Source organism: Pseudochaenichthys georgianus, chromosome 6 (genome assembly GCF_902827115.2).
Source record: "Pseudochaenichthys georgianus chromosome 6, fPseGeo1.2, whole genome shotgun sequence".
NCBI lineage: Eukaryota > Metazoa > Chordata > Actinopteri > Perciformes > Channichthyidae > Pseudochaenichthys > Pseudochaenichthys georgianus.
The window spans coordinates 34553341-34577853 of NC_047508.1; the positions used below are offsets into that span (position 1 = coordinate 34553341).

At 43.1% G+C, this 24513-nt stretch overlaps 1 protein-coding gene across 2 annotated transcripts; it reads right to left on the minus strand.

Moving 5' to 3' along the window:
- Nucleotides 1-85: 85 nt before the first annotated feature.
- Nucleotides 86-23935, minus strand: prickle1a (prickle homolog 1a). 2 transcript variants are annotated; one of them, XM_034084304.1, is made up of 8 exons: nt 23650-23935; nt 6537-6740; nt 4647-4760; nt 3688-3825; nt 2932-3135; nt 2577-2763; nt 1601-2470; nt 86-1494 (listed from the first exon to the last, which is right to left on the minus strand). In XM_034084304.1, the coding sequence occupies exons 2-8, from the start codon at nt 6723-6725 to the stop codon at nt 644-646; spliced, it is 2553 nt and encodes an 850-aa protein (XP_033940195.1). In that variant the 5' UTR covers nt 6726-6740; nt 23650-23935; the 3' UTR covers nt 86-643. The 2 variants fall into 2 exon arrangements, with proteins under 2 accessions (XP_033940195.1, XP_033940196.1); XM_034084305.1 differs by lacking the exon at nt 23650-23935 and adding an exon at nt 11495-11724.
- Between the last annotated feature and the right edge of the window lie 578 nt (nt 23936-24513).

Here is a 24513-nt window from a genome sequence, read left to right on the forward strand (position 1 = left end):
TTTCTTATTTCCATTTAGTACTACTGCACAGTAAATAACAAGGCAAATCATGATATATAGATATTTTTATTACAATGATCATCTATCTTAGCCTTATATTCCAGTTTGTACATTTATACAGATTACAACAATTTGCTTACAATACAGTGACCCATAAATACACCACTCAACCAGGCCTTTTAATACACACAGTGTTCCTCTTATGTTAGCGCTGCACATGCCTGGAAGAAAATACATTTGAAGAGCTAGGGTCAGAGTCAACTGGTCCATTTCTGACACCCTTGTGGAAATATGGCTCTGTACCAACTGCTAATGTTAATAATACCATTTTGGTACAGATCATGTCATGAAATCAAGGGTATAAAAATAGCCATAATGTCTTTTAATTCTACAATATATACATCAATATCTTCACTGTTAAATAAAGACAGTTTGGATGGTGGTTTATAAATATGTATTGCTCAAAAATACTTTGTTACTGGCAATGTTTGCAATGACATGCGTACACTTATGATGACTTGTCGTACACAAACATATTGGTAGATGTAGTGCTGTGAAGCGTTTAGGAGCAAGCAGACTGTTGAGAGGCAGAGGTGAGTAGCAGAGCATTACCCAAAGATAAGGATAAGAGAGTAAAGCAAGTCTAAGAAATGATACAGTTTTTCCCCTTATGCCCTTTCTTCTTTTTGGACTTGGTCCGTAAGCCGTAAGAAGGAGAAGACATGCCTGCCACAGGACTAGGCAAGTCCTCAGTGTAGTAATGTCTATGGGGCCTGGGCTGAGGGATGGGCTGACCCAGGAAAAATCCTTCTTCCTCAGAATCAGATGAGGAAGAAGAGCATGTGGAACACCAGTCATCATCATCCCCATACAGCTCCAATAACCTCCCCATGGCTTGGCCCTGTAGCCCATAGTCTGACATGGCAGCAGGATTTTGGTGGCCTTGGAAGGCTTGGTGCGCCTTTGGGCCGAGGGCATTCCCCCTATGGTCGAATTTGTGGCAAATTTTGGCCTTCTCCTTTGGCAGAAGGTTTAGAGCATTGTCAGAGCGAGATTTGCGACTGCGATGCCTCCTGTTGTGGTGATGTTGGCGACCACTCTGAAGTTCCTGGCCCTGCTCCTCAAAGTGGTACACTCTCCGGCGAGTTCGCTCACTCATAGGTGGTTGGCGCACTGGGACATCGCAGTAGTGGCCATTGTCCACCACGTCATCAGAGAACTTGACTTGCTGCTGCCTAGATTGTGAACGAGTCCTCCTTAGGGCAGGGACATGAGGTTTGGGCCTGCTTTCTGGGAGAGTCACCTCTTCTGGAACATGTTCCTCCTCCGGCTCGGATACAAGGCTCTTTAGGGAATTTACACTTCTGTGTAGCATAGAGGAGTTGAGGGTTCCCATATTACTTGTTTTCTCACAGTCGTCTTCCTCCAGGTCATGGAAGCCTTGCAGGGAAAATACCAAAGGTCTATCTGTCCTATCACCATCAACCGAGGCCCCTATAGAGGAGAGAGACACATTTGTAAAGGTTTGCACATAACAATCACTGCCATCCAATACAATATTATTTACTATGATCTGATACATTGTGTCATATCTACTCACCGGTAATATTTGAGAGTGCCAGTGAGTCCATAGAGTCTCGGACACTCTGATCTGTCTTCTTGAACTCATCTGCGATGCACTCCAAAGAGTCATTATACCATACGGGCTCTTCTATCTGGAAGCCTGCTCCAGCCCCATGATCAAGCTCCAACTCCTGGATCTTTCTGCTGCTTGCTGGACCCGGATGACTACCATAGGCTGAGTCCCCAAGCCCGTCCTGTGACTGGGCCCAGTACATATCAGCCTGGTACTTCTTACTGGCCAGGCTCCCCCTTTCTCCTCCGCCAACATGGCCAGATTTCGATGACTCCTGCTTGGACTTGGCATCCTTTTGGGTGATCCAGAAATCTGCAGGTCTGGATTCATTTGCTTGCTGGAAGACCCCATGTTCCCCAAACTTTAATAGCAGCTGAGTCATGTAGTCTTCATGCTCAGCCCACTCCTCCTCCTGGTCCTCAGATGCCTCGGTCTCCTCACCACGTCCCCTCCAGAAATGCTCATCTGATAAGTTCACTTGGGCAAGCTTGTTGGTCAAGGTGTCCTCCACGTTTTCACTCATACCAGGAAACTTGTAGTTGACAGAGGGTGAGAAAAGGAGGGACTGTCGGCATTGGTCGGCTGAGCGACTGCTCTTGCCCATGCGCACACTGCGGCGAGATTCCCGTGAGCGTGCTGACTGGAAGGCAGAGTCTGAGGAGTCAGAGGCATGCACGTCTTCCCCAAGACTGCAGGCCTTGGAGCAGTAAATCCGACCCTGGTGTGGCAGAAAGGGGCAGCCCAAAAGAGAGCTCTTACACTGGGCACAGCTGAAGCAGCTTTCAGTGGCATGCCAGTGGAGCCCATCATAGGTCATCTGAGCATGATCAACGCCTGGAAAACAGACAATATTGAGGTGGTTAGAATTGCTACTTAAGGTCTTAAGACTAAAGTCAAGACAATCATGCCAGGTATTTTAATTCTAGAAAATCATCATTACCAATGTGTTCCCCACAGGCCTCACAGTACTCTGCGTAGAGTGACTCAAAGCAGCCACAACAGTAGGGTCTGCCATCCTTCATGATGTAGCGCTGGCCCCCCAGGATTGTCTCACATTCAAAGCAGGCAAAATGCTTCATGTGCCAATGGCGCCCCTCTGCCTCTGTGCACTCATCAGCGAAGATAATCTGAGGAAATAGATGGACCCTGGATAAAACAAAACCGCCAGCTTTGCCCTTCTGGCTGTAATATATATGTTGGATTAGACTGACTCTAAAAGGCCATACATTTCAGACTCAGAATATTTTTCTTTCACTAAATTGTTTCCTGTCAGTATTTCAGTTTTGTTGTTTTACCTCTTCACAGGCTGAGCAGCGTGGTTTGAGTAGCTCAGCATGATGCCTTCCACAGTGGATCTTTCCATCATGGTAGAAGTAGATCAAATCCACCAGCAGTTCGCTGCATGTGGAGCAGGCAAAACATGCCGGGTGCCAGCACAGCCCAGGACCCGCCCTCGAGGAGAACACTGCCATTTCTCCACCATTGATGTTTTCACCGCACTGGAATTTGAAGATATGATCACATGGTTGATTATAACATCCTGGAATAAATATTCTGTGATCATATAATCTGAATCGTGCATTGGTGATTACATCTATCATACCACTACATGGACAAGGTTTTGGCTTCAAGCCCATATAAGATGTCAATGTTACACAGAGCCAAGCCGACAGAAACTAAAGTATCATATTGAGGGGGTGATTATGTATCCCATTTTTGTGGGTAATATTTGTCCTAAAGACAGTCCCCAAGCAGCTAACTTCTTTTCTTTTTTTGATCCCTGCATCACATGAGGAAGGGACTTCTCAAATCAACAGTTTCTGTTAAGGGACTCTTTAATAGAATGTCTGACAATGAGGTCTTTATTACAGCTTTCCCTCTAGGGCTTTAGCACAAACTGGATTCAGATTCGCTAAATATAGTTGAAACAATTATATTGGGTTTTAAAATATGGACTAGATAATTGACTTCAGAACAAACGTCATGCTTTCCACACTCTCCCAAAACACGGCATATAACAGTTCATAATAAATTCAAGACCGGGAACGTACATGTTCACAAATGCTGTTCAGAACATTTCGAGGCAGCAGTTTCACTGTGCCCCTTCCCAGTGCTTCCTTTTTTCTCTGGACACTGAACATAAGGAGCTCCTTCTTCTCCTCTTCACTGAGGGACTGGCAGTAACGCACCTGGGGAAAAAAGTAATACGTTATGAAAGCTCATTTCTCAATCATTTACTTCGACATCTCTCTTTTGAAGGCCTTATACTGATAAAAAACCTGCTGTTGTTCAAGTTACCTTTTCATTATACATCCCTTGAAAACCCAATTGCAAGAATGTCGGCCACTAATAAAAGGTTATAAACGTAGGTAAGTATAACAGAGGGCAGAGTGCATACCAAGCATGCTGAACAAAGGCAACTCTTGACCCCAGCTTGCCCTTCCTACACCCCCTACATATCTCCACCCACAGTCCCTGATTGAGAACATCATTTTTACAACAGGCCTTTCTGATGTTTCCCTAAGCCTTAACAAGAGGGAAAGCAGACGTTTACACAAACAAGGCTTGTGTTTAGAGTGAAATCAAGAGGACGGGCAACAAAGGGAGAGACGGCCAGGTTCAACTGTGGTGCCACTGCTGTGGTGGCATCACATAAAGCCTCTTTCAACCAGCGTCCTTCTCCCCCGCTGAGCAACCCTCGTAAAAACCTCCCGGCAAACATCATAAAATCATGAAGTCAAAAGTCACATTGTGCCCACACTACATGCCTACAAGATTGAGGAACAAAAATCCCCCTGTGCGATGTCAACCGGAATGCCGAGGGCACACGTGGGTCGGATGGCATGGAGATAGTGGGACTGCTAACGCCATGGGTTTAACGGGCAGCAGCAGATATAGCTACTCAAACTAAAATAAATCTTTTCTGCAGCCTCGGCGTAAATGAGAGGACCTGCTGGGGTGAATTTTATGATTCTTTCATTTATGCAAAGGCAAACAAAAATATTCTCACCTCATTATCGTGTGGTGGAAGTTGGTAGAGGAGCTGCTTGATTCTAAACTTCTCTCCGGGACTGTTCACAAAGGGGATCTTATCCTCAGGCAGACAGGAGAAATACAACTGGACCTGGAGAAAATCATGGAATAAGGAGATTAGGCAGATAAAACACCATCTGAGCGACTAGATACTAAGTATTAGTTGCTGCTGAAAATCTTAAAATCTGAAAAAGCATTTAACAGTTTAATTAACCCTTACTCAATACAAATGAAACCAATTACAGATGATATATTTGCAAGAATGTGTGGTCATTCATTTGGCCTTAAAGAGATATTTTTTTATCCTGGAGAAATGTAGCTCTTATAAAACCAAATCTTCATCCATGTAATTGCAGTCATATATTATTGTCATGATCTTGGACCGAACAGCCCATATGTATGAAAGCAAACTCTTTCCAAAGGAACCAGAGAACCAACACATTCATTTGTGATGAGACACATTCTGGGACAGCTCTGTGTAATATCTATGGAACACTGACTTTTTGTCATGCATTCGTTTTTCCAACCCCAGAACCAGCTTTATTTCAAAAGTACATCACATAGCGCTGATACTCTTTGATGACAGGATTCACTCATTTTCTTCATAAATCTTTACTATACAAGTCAAAACAGGTCAACAGGTCAAATCAGTTTAAAGGTTATATTTCCCAGTCATATGCTTGTCTCTATAGGGACAGGACAAAGCAGCCTGTCACTGTGGCACTTTGACCCTTGGGGCTGACCACCAAAAACTAAACTTTTATGAGGGAGGGGCTATTACAGCCGGCTGGATAAAGAGGTGGGATGTGCCAGTGTTGTGTGTTGGGGGGGCTTCCTGCAGCTTTGACCGTCTAGAAGGGGATAACAGCAATTTACCCTGACAATCAGCCTGACGTTTGCACACTGCCATACATTATGCACATTTCATGCTGCTATTACCCCTCATCCAGCTCCCTAGGGGCTGGGGAACAGTCAGCTATCACTCAAGCCAAATGTGTCTTCCCTGATCAATGACCAATAACACTTGACCCATTCGGGACAATGGTTGCAGTAAATGCATTACAGTTCAACCACTAACACATAAGGCTCTGCATGTTTAGAATTCAAGGTTCTCTGTTGCTGCGAACCCATCTTTCCTTGCCCACCGCCCCCTCATTGCTTCCATGTGTGTTGTTTAACAAGGCAAGCGGGATGAAGAGGAGGGAGAGAAGCACAGAATGAAAAGAGAGAGAAATTAAGAGAGAAGAGGGGGAAAATGCAGCCGATTTGGGAAAAGTGCCACATCACACTGGCTGCCCTGCGGACACAACTAACAGCCCTGCCTGTGTTTGTGGAGGAGAAGGCTTGTTAAAAGACGGCCCCTTGATTCCTGATCCTGCCAGCAGCAGTCGGCTCGAACCCACCAAGTCCTCCTTTTAACAGATCTCTGATAATCACAAGCAGACATACCGCAGTTTGTAAATAAAAGTAGACACATCCTGCCTGTAAGAGGCTGGTAGAGCCTGACATGTCTGCCGAAAAACAAAGGAACCAAGGAAACGTTTTATACAACATATTGTCTGTGCCATTAACTTCCATTATCCAGACATCTAGTTGGTTTGTTATCCGGTGATGTGCTCAATAGCATTTATCTGGGCCAGCAAAATGGGCTAGAAGGAAGTTAAAATCAGGTCAGGCTGTTTTTACTCTCCGTCAGGAGAATTTGCACTGTTCGATTTGGTAAGGTACCAGAATAAAAAGAGGACAATATTGCGCTGTATGTTTTCTTTGTAGCACAAGAATGCCTATTCCAAACTAAGCAGGCAAAGCTTAAAATGATTAATTATGGCGATATTAAATAGTGCATTTGTAGTAAACCTTTGCTCACCTGTTCAGGCCTAAGTCCAGGTGGTACCCAGGCGTATTCCTCCAGCGCACAGCCTGAGTCATCGTCGGAGGTGGAGCTGCGTTGGAAGCCGGAGGTCAGCTTACTGACTTTGTGCTCCATCATCAAATCTCGCTGGCGTGCCCCGCCTTGAAAGCCAGCCGCCGACACTGACGCACTCGCCAGGCTCATCTGATCCTCTTTTTACTAGACAGACAAAGCGAAATATGGAAGGATGGGGTGGAAGGAGGAAAGAGGAGGGAGGATCGAAAAAGACAAGAAAACAAATTGTTGGTTAACAAGCCATTACATCAACCATTACCCACATAATGCTCACTTCATCTCAACCAGTTCTCATTCCAATATAATTCCTCTAAATGTTAACCACCGGGTGAATCACACCATTTCTGTCTCTTTCATGAGGCCCACACCTCCCCTTAAATCCCATAATGGTAAATGAGCAAGCTTTTCTTGGTTCACTTATGGTGATGAGTCTACTTCATAAAGACACTCATAAAGAGAACTATACCCTTTCACTGCTATTGTGGTGGCAGTCAAACATGTGTCCTCCTCATGTGGCTTTTGAGGATACAGAGACCATTAGGACATTCCCAAAGCTTCCTTTACAGTGACGTCTGATCTCATTATAGTGACAATAACAAGCAGTTAGCTATTCATAAATACACAGTGAATTTAGCGTCGCTTATATATATAGGCTAAGCTTTTGGCAATGTTGCAAAGACCTCACATTCCTTTCCTTTGCTGTAATTCAATTAGCCACCAACCCAAAAGCAAGAACAACACCAGACACTGTTAAACCTTCAGGTTTTACCTTATCTGGCTGCGGAGCTTGGGTCTGAATGACTCATCATTCAGCCTGTTAGTGCTAGGTCATACTTTGTACCAAGAGAGGCCACCACATGAGATCTGATGCTGGCTTGATCAGTTGAGCCTGAAGTCTGTATAAACACAGGCCTGGACTTAAGACAGGGCCACCATATGGGGAATGTCCACAAGCCCTTTTTTCTTTGGACTGTTTGTTTTCCAACCTGCTGCAGCGAGTGTCTGATCGTCCTTTCATCTTTTGGATGGACAGAACAATTCCAGACAGGTGAAGTAGCAGAGAGATGAATAGAGGGGGACGTTAATGGATGGGGATCGACGGATACTCAGTTGGACGTTGACAATGCAACAGCAAAAAAGAAAGAGCAAGAAGATGAAAGACTGGCACCCTGTTGATCTATGTGTGTGGTGGCCAGAGTCACTAATGGATGTATTGACTGCACTACAGTAGTAACAAAGATGGAAACTAAAGCATATTTGAATAAAAAAGAAATGAAAACAAATTAATATATGTTTTACTGTTAAGTCAACTGAATCAGAAACATGTGTTCATGATTTAGACTTTAATTTATAAGAGGCTTTTTTTTACTCATTGGGACAAATGGAATATTTGAAGCAAATACATTCTCGTTTCGGCTAGTTAAATTCCTGTGCTGCCGTAAGCTCTGCGGGACCAAGCAGACATGGAGAAGATGAATGGGTGTCCAGTTGTGGTCATCTCTCACAGGCCAAGGGCTCTGGCGGAGATCAAATGGGGGCCCAGCCAGCGCACAGCAGCCCGCCACCCCCCCCCAAAGCCTCTACCCCCTATGGCCGCAAGGGCACCGAGAGCCGCGGAGAGACAGCTGAGAAAACCAGACACACTCGAGTGGTGGCCTTTGAACACCAGCGTGACGGTAAAGGGGCCTGAAAATCTGCGCTCTCTCCTGGAATAATATATATGCCACGGAGTGTGCAGCCTCTATGCACACGTGAGGAGGGAATGCACACATTTATGCTGGAGCCTGACTTTAGGCTAAGTTGATTCACACACAGATATACAGGGACAAGGACATGAACACCCTGTCAGAGTCAGCTGTACTCTCATACCCTGCTTCTTGTTAAGTGACAACTCTTCCTGAGAGAGTGCCACACAAGACCCTCCAGTGGGTGATTAACTGCCACACACAATGCATGCCAGGCAAGGCCACTACTGGCTATTCATATCGACTCATCTTCCTCAAGGACAAGTCAGCCCTGTGGCCAGCAACTGGCATGCCTCCTCTAGCCTGCCAAAAGACTATCAGAGTTAAGCATGATGGATAGCGGTGTCATTGGATTCATGTGCTTTCTTTGGAATTCGTGCCTCCATTACACCCTAAAGTGTCTTGTCAGGCGGATTGGCTTATGACACGTCCCATTAACCGCCTCTGATGTCCTGAACAATGGCGTCTTTGTGAAGCGATCCACTAAAGGCCTGTACGATCAGGAGCCTGTTTATCTCCCTTTAAGTCTCGTTCCTTCTCAAGATGTGGTGTGTTATCTCCTACCTCATGACAGTTAAAGCCCTCAAAACCAAGATAACCTGTCTCCAGATGAGACGGGTGGGGGGGGGGGGGACAGAGAGAAGACACTCTCTTGTTCTATTCGCATCTATTGACTTGCAAATGAGACCAAAATAACCAGCAAAAATGTGGCCTTGTTTGAGAACAGCTTGGGTTTCACGTGGGAGATAACTAACTATAGGCAGGTTCTGTCAGGAGGCTAGAGACCCACAGCCTCACATTTCATCAGGCACAGACTCACTCATGCGCTACATTGGTTAGAAAGATGTTTGCTTTCACATGTTGGCCAAGTCTCCGCGATGATGTCTCACACAGCCAAACCTGACTCACAGGAATGTCAGGATTGAACTTAAGCCAGGGCAGCAAAGACGAATACAGGATGTGCACAAGCTGGTGTCAGGCAAAGCGCCTTTCTCATACAACCACTTCTGCTTGCATGCTAATTTTTCCTATAGATGTCATGCAGTTCATTTCCTACATACGTAGCCCAGAAAAACACTTCTTTAACTTTTTGAATGACAGAAGCACTGAGCCATAAAACCTAGCCATGCTCAAACTGACCCGCCAACTCACTGACTCATCATTTGTGCTGGCTTTTTAAGTTTTTCTCCCAACAAGGGACCTATAGTTTTAGAGCTTAGTTTTTTTTATCTCCCCCTACTCACTGCTTCACTCCCCCTGCCCTGCCTTCCTCCCACACTAGCCAGACCCCTGCAGTCCTGAATGTTTAACAGCCCCTCACTCTTTTGTAAAGGTGCTTGTTAACAAGGCTTTGGGAGCGGCAGGCCTGCATATCTGACTGATCTGCCCACGGAGGGCCAGAGGGTAGTGGGGGTGCCATCAGACAGAGGCTAAAATGGGGTGACCGACATGTGTGAAAATGTTAATGTATCTTGTTCCACAAAAGAAGTGAAATGTAAGTCAGGGCTGGTAAAAGTCGGAACACACGAATGAATGGTTTTCAGTGAATGAACATTTTAAAACATCCCACAAGATATTTAGAATGAATGAAGTCGTCTGTGTTCTTGAAAAAATTGCACAATGACTCCGATAGTCTTATATCCCAACACGCTCTATTTAGGGTTAGGGTTAGGAGGAGCTCAATGAACAAGCGGGTGCACATTTGATTCATTAAGGAACAGAAATAACCACAGATTTGTATGCAACCTTAAAGGTTACAAAGACTTTGCATTAACTACAGCTAAAGTTATTTAATCCCTTTCTGGAATACACACCTCTCAGGAACCTCATGCTGTGACTGACCGATACATATATTGTCACTGACATTAATAAAGACTCAACAACACTCCCCCCAAACTCCAGACACTGGAGCATTGGACTAACAACTCTTGGGAGAGTGCAGAGGGAAAATAAGCAGCTTCTGGTCTGAATTACTGTCTATGTTCCTCAAGGAAGTGAATGATGGACATGCACACTACCAGCACAGTGCTCTGTCAGTTTGGACAGGCCCAACATTAACTTGGCTCATGCCAGCTCAGCCATGCAGGACAGGCTCTACTTGAAGAGAAAAACAAGATGTTCTGTTCGAAGTCCCTACTTACTCAGACAAATCTGTTTTTATGTCAGAAGAGATATGTCTTAACTTGCAGCATGCTATTGCTCCCTACTATCCCTGTATACAAAAATATATTGAAATAACAGCCTTTCAATTGTTGGCACTTAATATGTTGTATCCCTTGTGAAAAAAAGGGACCTTACAAAACTAACATTGTCAAACTGGAACTGCAGGCCAAATCACATTAGTTAGACAATCGATCTTTTAGAGAACCTCAAAGCTAAGGAAATCAGAATTTAGGCATTCACTCAAAATCAAGAACATCAAAACTGAGGATATTCATTTTGGGCGTTTCTGTCTGCAGTAGATTTGTATCCAATCAGTCTGAAAATGCAAAGGCAAAAAAAGCTGGGAACTCTGAGCTGACATGAGACCCAGCGAGGAGCTCAGTGTATGCAGTGTTGAGGCGCTACATGGCCGGAGTTTGGTCGTCTTATTGAGGCCTCCTCTCATGGCCGTGGGAGTGTTTTTCCAAGACCAAATGGATGGGAGTGACATCCCCACAGAGATCCACACTATGGAGACCACCTGCATGCGCTGGCCATGCTGACCTCAAGACTCAACACACGTGCTGCTGTCACATAGCTGACGTCAAATACATTTAAACCCCAGTAAGTGGAGTTGCAGTAAAACGGACCTGAAACAACTCTTTGAACTTTGGTACCCATCACAACACCTTAATAAGTCCCTCAGAAGGCACTTTGCAAAGTTGCAAAAATCTCCATCTGTACATGCAATGTGCTGTATGTCTTGTGACTCATGCAAAAGACAGATTCATTATTGAACCACCTTGCCATTAAGCTAAATAATCCAAGAGATTTGGATGTACTGTATATGTCTTTACTTTACAGATCTACATGAGAGTGGGAATAATGCCTGATTCTACTACCTAAAGACATTTCATGATGAGGTAAGTTGCAATACTCTCTAATTTTGTTCTTCCTTCTAAAAACATAAAAAACAGATTACTTCTTCAGTCATTTCCCTGCATGTCTTACCTCAGCGTAGGTCAACTCTCCTGAGTGAAGAAGAAGGATATTATCACCACTATATCCAGTCCTAGATTCTTCTTCAGCCTCTGGGCTCCATATCTATATGCAAGATCCTCAGCACTCTAATTCCAGGACAGAAGCAGTCAGCCTTTCCTATCAGAGCTGTCAGCACAGTAACAGCCCATATCAAAGCCAGGACTCTATAAAGTCAGAGAGATGTCTGTCTGGTGCGTGGGAGAGAGTGTCTGAGAGGGGTGTGTGCATGTACATGGAGGAGCTCAACCAGATGGTCATCCCTCCCTTGTCTCTCTCCCCCACCTCCTCCTCCTCCTCCCTCTCCCAATCCAGCCCTCCGCAGCCCGGCCCCTTAACCCTCAGAACAGCCAGTCACTGCAGGGAATGAGCGAGCGAGGCGTCTCTCCTCCGCTGACCCTCCCCTCGTACTTCAAACATATGCTTCCAAATGAGAACCACCGGTAGAGCTCCAGCTCACAGGAACTGCACTTTTAAGTAGCACATCAGTGATGGCAGAGCTCCTTTTACCACACTGACCGCCCCATCTCCACAACAGCTTGCACATGACATTCTTCCGTCTCCTTCCCTATCGACAGCTCAAAGATGTGGGGAAGGTGGTGAGCATTAGAGTCAGGCTTTGGTTTATCCGGTGGTTTGTCTCTCATCTCTTGCGCGATAACATGTCACAAAGTTACAGAGGACTGTTTTCTAACTTCAGTTTTATGATTACAGAGTGATTGTTGGATTGAGTGAACAAAATGTGCTTTATTTATCCCACTATGAATAAGTGCTCTTACAACATCCTGGTTTAGCCTCACATAACCCTTATTCAAAAATGTGAGTGTATATGAGTCAAGCTATCAGGCCTTTAATATATGATTCACAGGAAAAGATCTAATCTGATATTATCTGTTTAAGTGAGGGTTCAAATGTCCATTGACCAAAAATAAATCTACAGCAATTGAAAAAACGATTTATCAATTTGATCACTTACAAATATGTACTTAAATTCTCTAATGTGATGATATGCTCCATTTCTTTATGTTCTATTAAATGTTACTGAATATGTGTTTCTGACTGCAAACATGTGATCTTTTAACTAATCCAGAATATATAGTCTTTTGAAATAAACCTTAGACTAAACATCAAAAGAGATTAACACATGATACTATTGGCCATGTTTTCCGTTTGCCTTAACCGTGCACTGGTATAGGAGCTTAACTAAACTTAAAAACATGGTCGATAAAACCCAAATGTACATATCCGCCTGCTCAGTGAAACTCCCCGGGACGCAGTTGACCTCTGCCTCTCCTTCAACTCTGCAGGAATTTCCGAACGTGATTCTCTTCCTGTTGCCTCAGAAAACAAAAGTGACCAGTTCAGGTCAAACTTTGGAGAGTTGCACCTTTTGTGGTTGTTTGGTTGCAACAATGTCCAAGTGTTACTTTTCTCCAAAAGGACATTTTATAGTTGACAGAAATCGTTTCCAAGAGGAAAAGTTCTGCCATCCTTTTCAACACAAGGGTTAACATAGCCTACTTTAAGACCGTAAAACAAAGCAATAGAACATTTTAATAGGAAGCGAGGGATCTATTAAACAGCTAGAAGTGGTTTCTTTATTAACATTTTAGAAGCTGTTTAATTTTGTGGAGCTGACGTCAGGATGTAATTTGGTTAACTCCAACACATGCGTGAAACATTGTCACTGGGGGGTGTTGAAGTAGGGCTGATAAACAGGGTTCACTAAGTTCAAGCAGAGAAATTGTTTGAAAAATGTAGGTTAACGTTAGGATTTGATAAATGCGCAATTTCCTGACAATAATTAGAAAATGTGTCCCGAGTCTCCTCAAATCTGATCACTGCATAATATGCAGGCTGATATGATGGATAACAGAACATTTGTATCGTACAATACAAATACCAGCTCACAAAGAAGGGCCAAAGCATTGCCAATCATTCCTGATTTACCTCTTCTGTGATGACTGACAGCTTCTGACTCTGTTTGCCCACACACCTCACATTCACACCTTTACGTGCTAACATGTCACAGCCTATGTGGTTAATGGTGTCATTTCACTTATTTAAATAACATAAATGCAGTTTTAACAGGCTGTTCCTTTTTAGCAAATGAGGCAGTACATTTTTTTTTAAAATCAAAACTAGAAAAACACGACAGAATAGATTGATGATTGCCATTCTGGAGCTCATGGACTTACATGTAGCGTCTGCATAGTTCATGTACCATAGGTGTGTCTGCACAAAGCCATTGTAGCAGCCAAGGCCAGGGAGGAGAGGCACTCTTTCACAGCAAAACTAAGGCCATTGTGCTGGTCCAAATGACTCCCCATTAGCAATTCTTAGAGGGGAGGGACAACACAGCATCCTGCCTTCGGAGGGGGCTTTCATGAAATGCAAAGCTAAAATGGTAAAATAATCTGGAGCAGAGCCTTTTCAGAAACGCCAGTATGAGTAAACAGGCTGGGTTTGTGATTCTCCTTTGAATTCAATGACTCTCCCTCATTTGAACGTATAGGAAATTGTTCCAGTCTCTTCTCATTTCAAAGTTGCATATTTAAAAAAATAGTCAAAGAAGTTCAAAGAAACAAAGTTGACATATTTGAAGTTAAAATATAGCGACAACTCACACTGAAATAGCAAAAGAGAATCAGTGGTCTTTGACAATGAACTAGGGTGAGGACCACTATTTAAAGGCATCTGTGGATTATATTTAGTCTCCTGAACGGAATAACATATCACACAACTCTATAGTTAGAGGTAGCTGAATGCACAGTTCAAGGTTTGCCTCAGATGGTTGAATAATATAAAGTTGGACAAGTCATGCATCCCTGAACTTTGACCTTAGAGAGCACCAGATGACCCATAAATCTATGGCCCCGGGGCTTTACAACCCATTGCCCTGTCATAGCCACAACGACCTGAACGGCACATAACACCTGGTCTACACCTTCTCACCGCTGTAAAAAGAAAAGATAACGCCCTCTGCTAGCGGCGAGGTAGTCCGTGACCAGCATGCCCTGACAATGACAGGACAGAGATGATCATCATCAGAACCAACGGCCAACGATAAAGCTGCATTCTTCTCTGGTCCAAACACGTCCTTGAAAAGTGGACCCATAAAACAAAGCATTCAGTAAAAGCTCATCGCTGTATCTCACAGAAACATCTATGTGAAACCCTATGTACAAATGGACACAAACATGAATTAAAGTCTAAAGAAACCTCTCTAGACGAGACTAATTTGAGTCGCAAGAACTGCCATAAATTGGGGTACTAAAGAGGGCAAAGGGAAGGTCAGTCTCTAACTCACCGTCACTGATGACCATTGTTGAGAACAGCTCTCACTGGTGTGTGAGCTACCTTATAAAAAGTAGGCATTCTCAAGGTTTAAATGACTTGCCAACGGGTATTAGCAGGACACAGGCCTAACAAAAGCCACAGTTATAAAGGCCAATAAAAGCCTATCACTCTACTGTAACAACAATCCTTTTTACGCCTTGAAAGAGGGAGGAAAAGGTCAACTGGTGGAGCAGTCAGCGCATTGATATTGACTTAGCTAGATTGGCGCTGACAAACTCAGGTCAGACAGTGGGCTTGTTAGCCCTATAACCCTCACATAACCCCTTTTACTGTTTCACTCTGACACACTGGAGGCAGCTGAGGGCAGAGCTTAGATTTAAGCTTAGTTTTTGACAGGGGATGTTTGTAACAGAAATGAAAGACAAATATCTACTCACTTAAAACTTGACCTCACCGAAGATGTGTTTCTCACTGAATATTAAAAGTAAAGACAAAGACAGGGTGCAAGATTTATTGGACTAAATGACTTCTGAAATGTTCAACTCTGTACAAATATTTTTTTACTTTCCAAACCACAACTAAAAAAGGTCAGATATACTTAATACTTGAGTGCATGACAGAGCTGTTTGTTTAGTTATTTGTTTGAATAAATTAAAGTATGTAGTTCTATTGTTTAAATCCAACAACATAATACTTTAAAAGTTAATGATTTTTGTTTACCCCTAATTGTAAAAGAGCAATGAATAAAGATATAATTATCTACAAATGTATTAAGCTTTATTTAATTATCTGTCACCCTGGTGTGTCATGTTTTATTTAATGCAACATGGATGTCCAGTTCTCAAGCTGCAATTCATGACATAAACATCTCTACTGAACAGAGCCTGGTGTCAGCACACTGTTATCAAAAGTACACCGCTGTCTAACTGCTTTTCCAAACATTGCAGAGATGTACGATTAGGACAGCTCATATTTCACCCTCAATGTGACACCCTCTCACCTAGTTGTAAAAGCCGGACCTCATTGGGAACAATGGGAAGTGGAGCGACAGAGCTTCTGGAGCTGTTAAAGGAAGGAAGCCCCTTTATTTGAGGACACTATAACTCAACAAAAGCCTGTGGCTGTCTCCACACAGAGCGCGCAGAGGATGAATGGGCTGCTCTTACACTACTCACTTGCACTGACAAAGCACTGGATCAGCAAAGGGGAAAGCCTGCCATGTGTGGTCCCCATGGACACACTGAGAATATGGACATACAATTACAAAACTATCACCTGAACCCTGTGAGTTCAACTAACAGGTCTTCATGTTCACCCTTTTTAATCTCTTCAATGAAACTGTAAACTGTGTATTCCAAAGGAAGCTGTCAGGTTTTCCATCCCTTCATTTCCATGCCAGATGTTTGATCATTCACCCCGTCAATGTCCAGTTTCAACACTTGCGGCCTTCAAGACTCAGGACTACATTTTTTGCTCATGACCTCACACTTTCAGAAAGTCTCACTCACACACCACTTAAACCTCACACCTCACACATCTGGGCTTTTCTCTTCACCTATCCCCTCGAAGTTCAACGGTATATCCTTCATATGGCAAGAAAACTATTTCCTGTGCGTTTCCAGCCCTGGGCTCAAATGGACACATGAATAAGACCGCCGTAACAAAACAGGGCTGGAGTGCTATGAGCAAGTCGTTGAAGTAGGGGATGCAGTTTTTTTTATTTTAAAGCAAGAGAAAGTTGACAATTCCCACACGTGGAAGCATTTTCCTGAGCCGCGCGGCTTCAAAAGGCAAACCATGGAATCCAACAATACTCTGAAACAGTTAAGAGCTGCTCAGTCAGGATCCCACTAATGATTAGCATTCCTGGAGAAACACTCCGTTACAGTCTTTTTAGACTCTTCTAATTAAACACATGCTCCAGTGCCGCAGCATAGAGGGAACACTGAGCCCTGAGAGCGGGGATGCTTCTTTCCAGCTCTGCTTAATTGGACACAATTTAAGTCATTAAGGTGGTAGTAAAAACAGCAGAGGAGAGGCCGATGATCTCCTCTGTAAGGCTCCCTGTTGCTCTGATGTTGTTGACCCTTTCACCTCCTCACGCGATTCACATTCAAATATATAAATAAATTGTAGACCTACTCTCTCACTAGGAGATGTCTGACTGGAGGATTAGTCTTGATTGACTTTGAAGTCTCTTTAATGCTGGTTTTATGTGTTTCCTAAGTATATATATTTCTTAATGAGGGTAGAAATGGGTCATACTACTTATATCTCATTATCTGTGCATCTGTTTGTCACATTTGCATTTCTCTATGTTTTCTGTGGTTTTTACATATCTATTTGTTGACAGTTGGGAATTGGTGAGGAATGTTTTTTCTCCAGGTAATAAGGTGGGATACCAGAATGAACACATGCTTTGGAAACAAGTTGAGTAATAATTATGTTGGACTAGATTGTTATAAAACCCAAATAGATTTTTGACGACATCTTGCATTTTGTTGCATGTCATTTGCCACACTTCTCCCCTCTCATCTCTTTTGGGCTTTTTGTAAGCACAACAAATGTCCAGAAACTGAAATAAAAGATGAATAAGAAGAAATAAATTGTACCTCAAAAAACACTTTAAACATGAACTTATCTACAGTACCTTAAAGTATATTTACTTTTTTTTTTACAGTGTGAAGCACTCTGTCACTCATACTGACAGTAATACATATAAACAGTACTTTTTGTGAATCTGTCCCCTTATATTAGCACTAAAGCATATGCTTGCCTGGTGAATATGGCCTAAGGGTGGAGCTGAGTGTGCATGTTAGGTACTGTAGTGAGATCCAATCTGAAGCCCTGGGGAGGCCTTAGTCAGTTTAGCAGATAGCCAGACATGGGGTCATTCGTGCCTGGGATCTATGTGTGTGTGTGTGTGTGTGTGTGTGTGTGTGTGCGTGTGTGTGTGTGTGTGTGTGTGTGTGTGTGTGTGTGTGTGTGTGTGTGTGTGTGTGTGTGTGTGTGTGTGTGTGTGTGTGTGTGTGTGTGTACATGCATGTCTGTTGTCACAGTATACAGTATGTGTGCAATGGAAAACATGCACACAACTGGCTGCCTTATCAACCCCCAATTAGGGACCCCCGTCCTCCAGAGCAGGGCTTATTCAAGAACCTCACATGTAATACTGTTTCTGTCAGCATCAGTGTGTTATTTCTGGAGCTGCTAATACTGAGGTCACTAATGACACCAATCCATTTTCAACATCTTGGGCCAGCACAAAGGAACATGTGACAGAGTGGGCATACCCGCTGCGTGTGTTTTTAAAAATAACAACCCTTTCCATAAAATCTGAGATGCCTTTTCTCTTTAAGTTTTTATTCCTGTCAAACATCATAAAACATTCTCCCTGAATGGTCAAGTGTGTGTGTTTGGATAAGACATGCACACACACCAAACACACACACTGATGCACACATCTGGTGAGCCACTGCTCTTGTTTTCTTTGGGAGCCCAGCCCCTAACAGGAAGACAGTGCGAGCATAGCAAACAAAAGCCGGGCTCTTTGAACCGGCCTCTCACTAGGAGCCGCTGTCAGGTTGTTGTGGCCAAGCGAACTGTCTCTGTGTCAGCTCAGTGGGGCCATTGTGGGCCTCAGGCTGCCGCTCTGCAAGACATGTCCTCAGTTAGCCTTTATCAATATTGACCCATCTGCATGTCTTCCCACAACATCGACCTTAACTGTGATGTGTTTCCAACTGCTAATACATTCCCTCTGTGTGAAGAGATGAGTTACATTTGAAAGTAGCACTGCTAATTATAACGCCTGACATAGTAAACCTATAGCCTTTATAACTTGCAGTTAATTTGAGAGAGTGGAGGTGGGAGAGACGGTACCTGGAGTTAACATTTTGCTAAAATATTGCAAGAAATGACATCGTTCAATACAATGTTTTCTAAATAATAATGAACAGAAAACTAATGGAGCTGGTAGACTTCCTGAATTATTTGAAAACATGCTTTTTTCCTGGTCTTGCTCAGTTTGAAAGTGAATGTTTTACACTTCATTTTTACTTGAGTCGGAAATGCTGACATAAGCTGATCTTGAGGCAATGTAACTACAACTGCGGATATGAAAAACAGTAGATCCGCATATTTTGAATGCTGCATCTTCATATTAGACGGCCTACCTTCTTTGTATGAAATGACTTTCGCTGAGCACTAAAGTTTGCATAATGTAAATGGACTCATAGTTGATAATTGATAAGCCTAAATGAAAGACACGTGCCAGTTGTCATACATTTCCACCCAGCTTATCATCAGAACCTTTTCTTATTAGCCAACCCTTTCAATGTGCAACACTTCTAAGGATTAACTGATTTCATGCTTTAGATGAAATTAGAAGGAGTCTAATTATGGATACAAAGCATACTGTAGGACATATCTGATGATATATGAGCACTTGCTTTTCTTCCAGTTGAGGAGTTAACTTTGAATTAGCTGTCAGGAAAAGACCCCCCATTGAAAGAAAAGAAGAAGCAGCAGTTTCAATCTTTTCTCCCGAGGGCCCGAAGGGATAAGGTATTGATTTATTTCTTTGTGTTCTTTTTAATCTTCTTATGATAGAGGATATATTTCAATGCTATTATGATTGAATCCAGCACTGCAATTTGGGAATATGTCTCATATGCATTTGTTTCCAAACCTAATTAATGGCATCGTAAAATATGACTGGATGAAAGTTCTAATGAGGGAATGTTCATCGAGGAATACTCTGGCAGACATCCAGAAACTGTCCCCACTGTCTGCAACTAACGTTCCTGAAATACCTTTGTTGTCAGTCCAAAAATCCCTTACCCCGCAGGGTTCATTTTTAAACCCTGTTGAGCTTTTCCATATCATCCACGCTCACTGACCTCACCCCTGTGACAATGCCAACAGGGAAGGAGGAACAAGAACCACAGGAAGGGGAGGGGGGTTTGTGTTTTGCATATGTCCAGCCGTGGGTCCGGAAAGCTTTAACTGAATCCCCTGTTGTGTGCCGGGGAAATGAGCTGGGCTTTTTAATGACTATCTCAGGGTAATATGTTTTCTTTTGCTCCCAGCCCTTGATGCTGTGATTGCTTGGATGGATCCCTATCGATGTGCAGGACACATGCCCTCCCGCATGTCTGTGTCGGGCTGGGTCATAGGAACTTTCCAAAAACTCCAACTGACATTCGGCCTCTCTGCGTCTGTTATTCCCATTTATCAAAGACAGACAATGTCGATAATAAGCACTTTTGTAGCGCTGCACTGTGGCTATTATGCAGAGCTGAGCACCATGCCTAAACACGGCGGTGATAATGAAACATGTGTGTCAAGAATGACTTTTATCATCGTGGTGGTCTGACGGTTAGTCCCGCAATTATGCCGCGTGGTTACCAGAGATCTGCTGGAGCCAAACCCGTTTCCCTCTAACATCATCCTGCAGCTCCTAATAAACAGCCTGGAAGCGCTAAATCACTATACCTTTAATCACTTTAGAATAATGCTTAGCATGTGGATGCAATGTGTGCCACTGCTACAGGCGATGACTCTCATCCATTATGCCGTTAGAAGGTTACAGGATGGGGGATTTTATGGCATGGCGCAGACAGCGGCGTGCACACTGGTTAGTTATCCTGATCTCTACAACCACAGTGCCCTAGACTTGACCATCCAGGCCATCGTCCATTCAGCTGGGCCTGATGACCACAGATTCAGGGACCACCGGCGTTTAAACAAGACATATTTCATCCAGCCTCCTGCCAACCTACCACAAACAGTTTACAGTCAATGTGCTCTGCTCTCTGGAGTTTGTCTATGGCGACCCGACTCCGTGCCACATCTCCCCGTGCAGAGCCATGAAAGACTGGCCTCCTCTGACAGCTCCTCACAACACACGGCCCTGTCCCGCTCTGCTTTTAGCTCTGCTGCGGTGAGCTGGACCACGTCTGGGGATAAAAGGCTGCCAGAGTGTTTGGCTTGCAGGCGATTTACACGGACGCAAGGGTGATTCATTCTAACTTTGCACAAACAGGCCTCTGTGTACATTTGGATGGTACCAGGCTTTTAAATCAACAGTGGGGAACGTATACATACGGGCATTGGGATGTACATTCTGCTCATTCACACTCAGCTGCGTGTCTGTGTGTAGGTGTCGGAGAGTATATGCGTGTGTTGGTCATACACACATAGAGGTGGTCACTTTGTCTCTGTCCATCTTCTTCTCTCAGACAAACACACACTCGCACACAAAGACATGCCCCGCTGTTAATGTCTGAGACTGGCTTCATGTCTGCGATTTGTTTACACCTGCATCATTCTTGCACTAATCCTATGACACACAAGGGGGCTAATGTTTGCGTCTCTAGATTAAATATGCATTATGAGATGCTAATATAAAAGAGGCAGAGTACTACATTCTCCTGTCATTATGCACTTTCGTATTAATCCTCAACATATTTCCCTTTATTGAGCGGGCACTTTTTAAACACCAAGTATGCAGACAAGGATCCGAGCTGTTTTGTTCTGCTGTGTCCAGGAACATTCAATATTTAGCATGCTATTTTATCTTTTTAATCTATCTTAAGTCTTTTGTTCCTTAAATTGCACCTTTAAATCCTTTTGAGGCTTTGAAAATAACACATGACCAAGCACTGAGTCGTGAAGCTGCTCCACAAACACCACTTTTTGTGGCTTATCATTATTCTACAATAACTTAATATCCTCCTCATAGATTTCCCACCTATAGGTCATTAAGAGTACAACCTTAGCCAAGATCCCACTATCACATGGCCTACTATATCATGTTATCCTTTAATAAGTGCAGCTGTGAATCATGATTTCAGCAGATGTTGCAGATTTTAATTCATCTAACAACATTTGCATGGAAAACATTTGTATGACACAACACAGAACTTGTATTCCTGCATAAGGCGCTGAGTCTCACATGCAGATTTGTATATGTCAGTACTTACACTGACAGAGTTTGAATAAAAGCTTGTGTTGACCTAAGCTATTTTATTTACATTTATTGAGATACAAATGTGAAAGTAGTTAAGATTGAAAAGCAAAAGCTACTGATGTGTTTCTGTGTCTTCAAGGCAGTAAAGGCGTCAACCTATATTCTAGCCACTAGGTGTCACCACTTCCTTGGTTCTCAGCTCAGCCCTCCCTGTATCTGTGTCAATAACCCTCTAAATCCCTCTGAGCCTTTATTTATTTACCCTTCTCCCTTACTGGCCAAGAAGCATTGATATATTTGTGATAGGAAGGTTACAGATGTTGTAAAGTGCTTCAAAACACATTCCAGTGAAATTACAGCAACATTTTAACCTGGCGAGTCACACTTGGAAGTACAACCCCTGACATTGTACAGAACCTGCAGTTCTTCCTTTGTACTGTCAAAGTGCTCCGAGGTATAATTCAATTTATTTAAACACATTTTCACTTGTGTTGTACTGCAATACCTCAAAACATTTCCACAATGTATCCAAGGTATCTATGGCATCTTCTAAGTCTGTCCTCTCACCTAGCTGTCAGGTTTCAAGGTGAACCTTCCTGGGATCAGCAGCGCTCTGTTTTTGTCAGCTGTGGCCATAGTGACCAGTCTGACTCTGCACTCTGTTGGTGGGTCTGTCATTCTGGCAGCCCCCAGGAGGGCATTCACAGTCTTGGCTTACGGTGATGTTTACTGTGTACCAACGAGAGCAAAATATAATTTTAGACAGCCTTGGTTGAATATAACATTAACTGCTCTCTTGTGCTTTTTAAGTTTGGCACTTTCGAACACAGCTAAGAATGGAAATGTTTAAAACTTCAGGGTGTTTCATTGTTCTCCAAAGGCAACATTTTATGACATGTTTAGCTCTGTGCGAGGTCAAGAAGGAGGGATGCATTTACTTAAGCAGCGTTATTTGTATTTTAAGAGCTGAATGCTATGCACAAATGTCCACACTATTAAGTCATTAATGCTCAGGCTTAGACTGTAAGAATAGTTCCGTTTTTTTATTTGATTTTTATCTTGAAACAACAAAGAGTGCATATCACATATGAGAGGCATGAAACCTGACCCTAGAATGTTCTTTCTAAAAGTTCATTTTTATAAACAAATAGCAATATGTATTCACTTACTACAATCAAACATTTCGGGACTAAACTTGGATTGAATGATTTGTAAGAAAGAGTATTTTCTGTGGTCTAACCGTTTACTCGCTTGTCCATCATGGTTGGAATTGAAGAAAGTGAGACTGACTTCTCATACTGTATGTGGCCGGGGTGTGTGACCACATTCCCCCCCACTCAACAGCACTCCTGCCAGCTATGGAGACCTGCAGTGGCGGACAGGCAGCGGTCACCAAGTGGCGTCCAGTTGTCACCAAAGTGACAGGCGACAGCTGAGTCCATACATCTGGAGGCCCGGGGGACTCCACACTTCGAGCCCCATGTCTCTGACACAAGTTTTTTCAGCGTGATAGAAATGAGGTAACACGCAGAGAAAGTGAAATGTGGCTTAGAAGCAGTTTTGGAAGACAAGGAAATTAAACCCAGTTTGATGAGTTGGGTTGAAACAAGCAGCATATGACCTATTTAGGGTATCGATTCAATTGATGGAAGTTGGGTTGTTAAAACTTTAGAATATTGACGAAAACAAAACCATTACAGGTCGAAATGTCTTCGTTTTTGTACCACTGTAACTTTTCAAGCATTTTCGTTGGTTATAACAAAAACAAATAGATTGCTGCAACTAGATAAATCAATTAAAAGTTGCCCAACAACCTGAACCCAAAAAACTAAACTAAATAACTCGTTCCACTCACCAACAAAGCGTTCAGTCGCAGTAGACCGAGTATCCAGAACCAATATTCCCGAAGTGAGAAAAGCGATTCACGCTGCGTCTCATTGGCATGGGATGAAAAGTCCAGAGAGGATGCACCACTGTGCCGCAAATGAACCCGGAGCTTTGCAAAGCTATAATCTTAAACTCCAGATACTGGCTGCATTGGAGAGGAGCGCGACTAGAGAGCTGGGTCTGACTTCTCCCGCTGTCACCACATCTCAGTCATTACAGCGGCGCACGGTGCGCTATGGTGCTCCTCTCGGCAGTCCCAGTGAAATGACATTAGCGTTGCTCCCTGCCTATTGGTTTAAACAAGCAGCCCCCACCGATCCTGGAGAGAAGGACCAGCCTGGAGCACAGTGGACAAATGCTCCTGAGTTTAACTCCTGCTGCGGCAACGAAGAGTTTGAGAAGTGTTTGCGTAATTTAAGTGCTTGAAAACTACTAAGTGAGTTAATCTATTCCTGTTGCCTTTACCTTCAGGCGACCCTTACCTATATGAACCTTTACATATATCCAGGCATATTTAGATCAATACAAACGTTATGAACTTTAAAAATTAATGTTTATCGTTTTTAAATATTAAAAACGCCACTGATTCATATTCATGGGTTTACTAAGACTTTATGTACCAACTCCATTTGCACCAATGCCCAAACAAACAATTTGTCACTTAGTATGAAAATGTTATACATTTTTGCAAACTATTTGTCATACTTACCACTAAATATAAATGATCAGAATGTGCTTTATGTTCTCCCAAACAGACTGTGTAATATGTACAATACTGATCTAGACATTATCATCATCATAATCATTAAGAATTTGAAAATAATTGCCACCA

Excerpts from the sequence above, each read along its gene's own strand:
- prickle1a (XM_034084304.1), bottom strand. The coding sequence starts at position 6,725 with ATGAGCCTGGCGAGTGCGTCAGTGTCGGCGGCTGGCTTTCAAGGCGGG. Across the intron at positions 3,136-3,687 it reads TGAACAGCATTTGTGAACAT|TGCGGTGAAAACATCAATGG; the intron begins GTACGTTCCCGG and ends TTCAAATTCCAG. Across the intron at positions 1,495-1,600 it reads GGCACTCTCAAATATTACCG|GGGCCTCGGTTGATGGTGAT; the intron begins GTGAGTAGATAT and ends TCTCCTCTATAG.